The sequence below is a fragment of the Seriola lalandi genome, unplaced genomic scaffold (assembly GCF_002814215.2).
Source record: "Seriola lalandi dorsalis isolate HSWRI2012SDOR001 ecotype SW California unplaced genomic scaffold, Sedor1 jcf7180001955937, whole genome shotgun sequence".
NCBI classification, from domain to species: Eukaryota; Metazoa; Chordata; class Actinopteri; order Carangiformes; family Carangidae; genus Seriola; species Seriola lalandi.
Window position 1 is genome coordinate 1 of NW_019426606.1, and position 1,274 is coordinate 1,274.

At 44.7% G+C, this 1,274-nt stretch overlaps 1 protein-coding gene across 1 annotated transcript; it reads left to right on the forward strand.

The window, feature by feature from the left end:
- Nucleotides 1-3: 3 nt before the first annotated feature.
- On the forward strand, nt 4-1,266 carry LOC111655762 (protocadherin alpha-1-like; the record flags this gene model as incomplete). Its single annotated transcript, XM_087174276.1, has 1 exon — nt 4-1,266. A coding segment is annotated over one exon (1,263 nt), but the record flags the coding sequence as incomplete, so codon positions are not given.
- Nucleotides 1,267-1,274: the final 8 nt, after the last annotated feature.

Genomic DNA, 1,274 nt, shown 5'->3' on the forward strand with positions numbered 1-1,274 from the left:
GGTTCGTCGCCTCGGAGTGCAAATGGGAAGCTGCTGGTGGAGGTAGTCGATGTGAATGACAATGCCCCAGAAATTATAGTGACGTCACTCATGAACCCGGTTAAAGAAGATGCTGACATTGGAAGCGTTGTTGCTTTAGTGACAGTGACTGATAAAGACGGAGGAAAAAACGGTCACACTAATTGTAAACTGGTTGGTTCTGCACCTTTCAAGTTAAGATCCAATTATAAAAACTACTACTCTTTAGTTGTAGACGGACCTCTTGATAGAGAAGGATGCTCTTTTTACAAAGTCACGATTGCAGCGACTGATGAGGGGACCCCTCCTCTATCCACCAGCAGCGTAATAACTTTTAAGGTTTCTGATGTCAATGACAACCCACCTCGTTTCCTTGAACCAGTGATTAACATTTATGTTAAAGAAAACAGTCCAGTTGGAGCTCTTATCTATACGATAACTGCAGTCGACCCTGATATAAATGAAAACGCTAGAGTAGCATACTCATTTGATGGTGATTCAAAAACTATTCCTATAACTTCTGTTGTAAACATAAACCCAGATACAGGAGATATAGTCAGCCTTAAGTCTTTTAATTACGAAGAGTTAAAAACATTTCAGTTTAAAGTTCAGGCCACAGACTCTGGTGTTCCTCCGCTCAGCAGCAACGTGACTGTAAACATTTTCATCCTGGACGAGAATGACAATAATCCAACAATTCTCGCGCCCTATTCTGAGCACGGCTCCGTTAACAGTGAGAGCATCCCCTACTCTGCTGAAGCGGGATACTTTGTGGCAAAGATCAGGGCTGTAGACGCAGACTCTGGATACAATGCGCTGCTTTCGTATCACCTCTCTGAGCCCAAAGGAAACAAACTCTTCAGGATTGGAACCAGCACTGGGGAAATCAGGACTAAGAGGAGAATGAGTGACAATGACCTGAAAACTCACCCCTTGGTGGTGTTGGTTTCTGATAACGGAGAACCCTCCCTGTCAGCTACTGTGTCTATTGAGGTGGTGGTGGTTGAAAGCACAGCTGTCATACAGACTCAGTTCCGAGATGTGCCCATAAAGGAGGAGAGCTTCTCAGATTTAAACCTGTATCTGCTGATCGCCATTGTGTCAGTTTCAGTGGTTTTTCTGCTGAGCCTAATCAGTTTAATAGCAGTCAAATGCCACAGGACAGACGGCAGTTTCAGCAGGTACAGCGCCCCAATGATCACCACCCATCCTGACGGGAGCTGGTCTTACTCTAAAGCTACTCAGCAGTATGACGT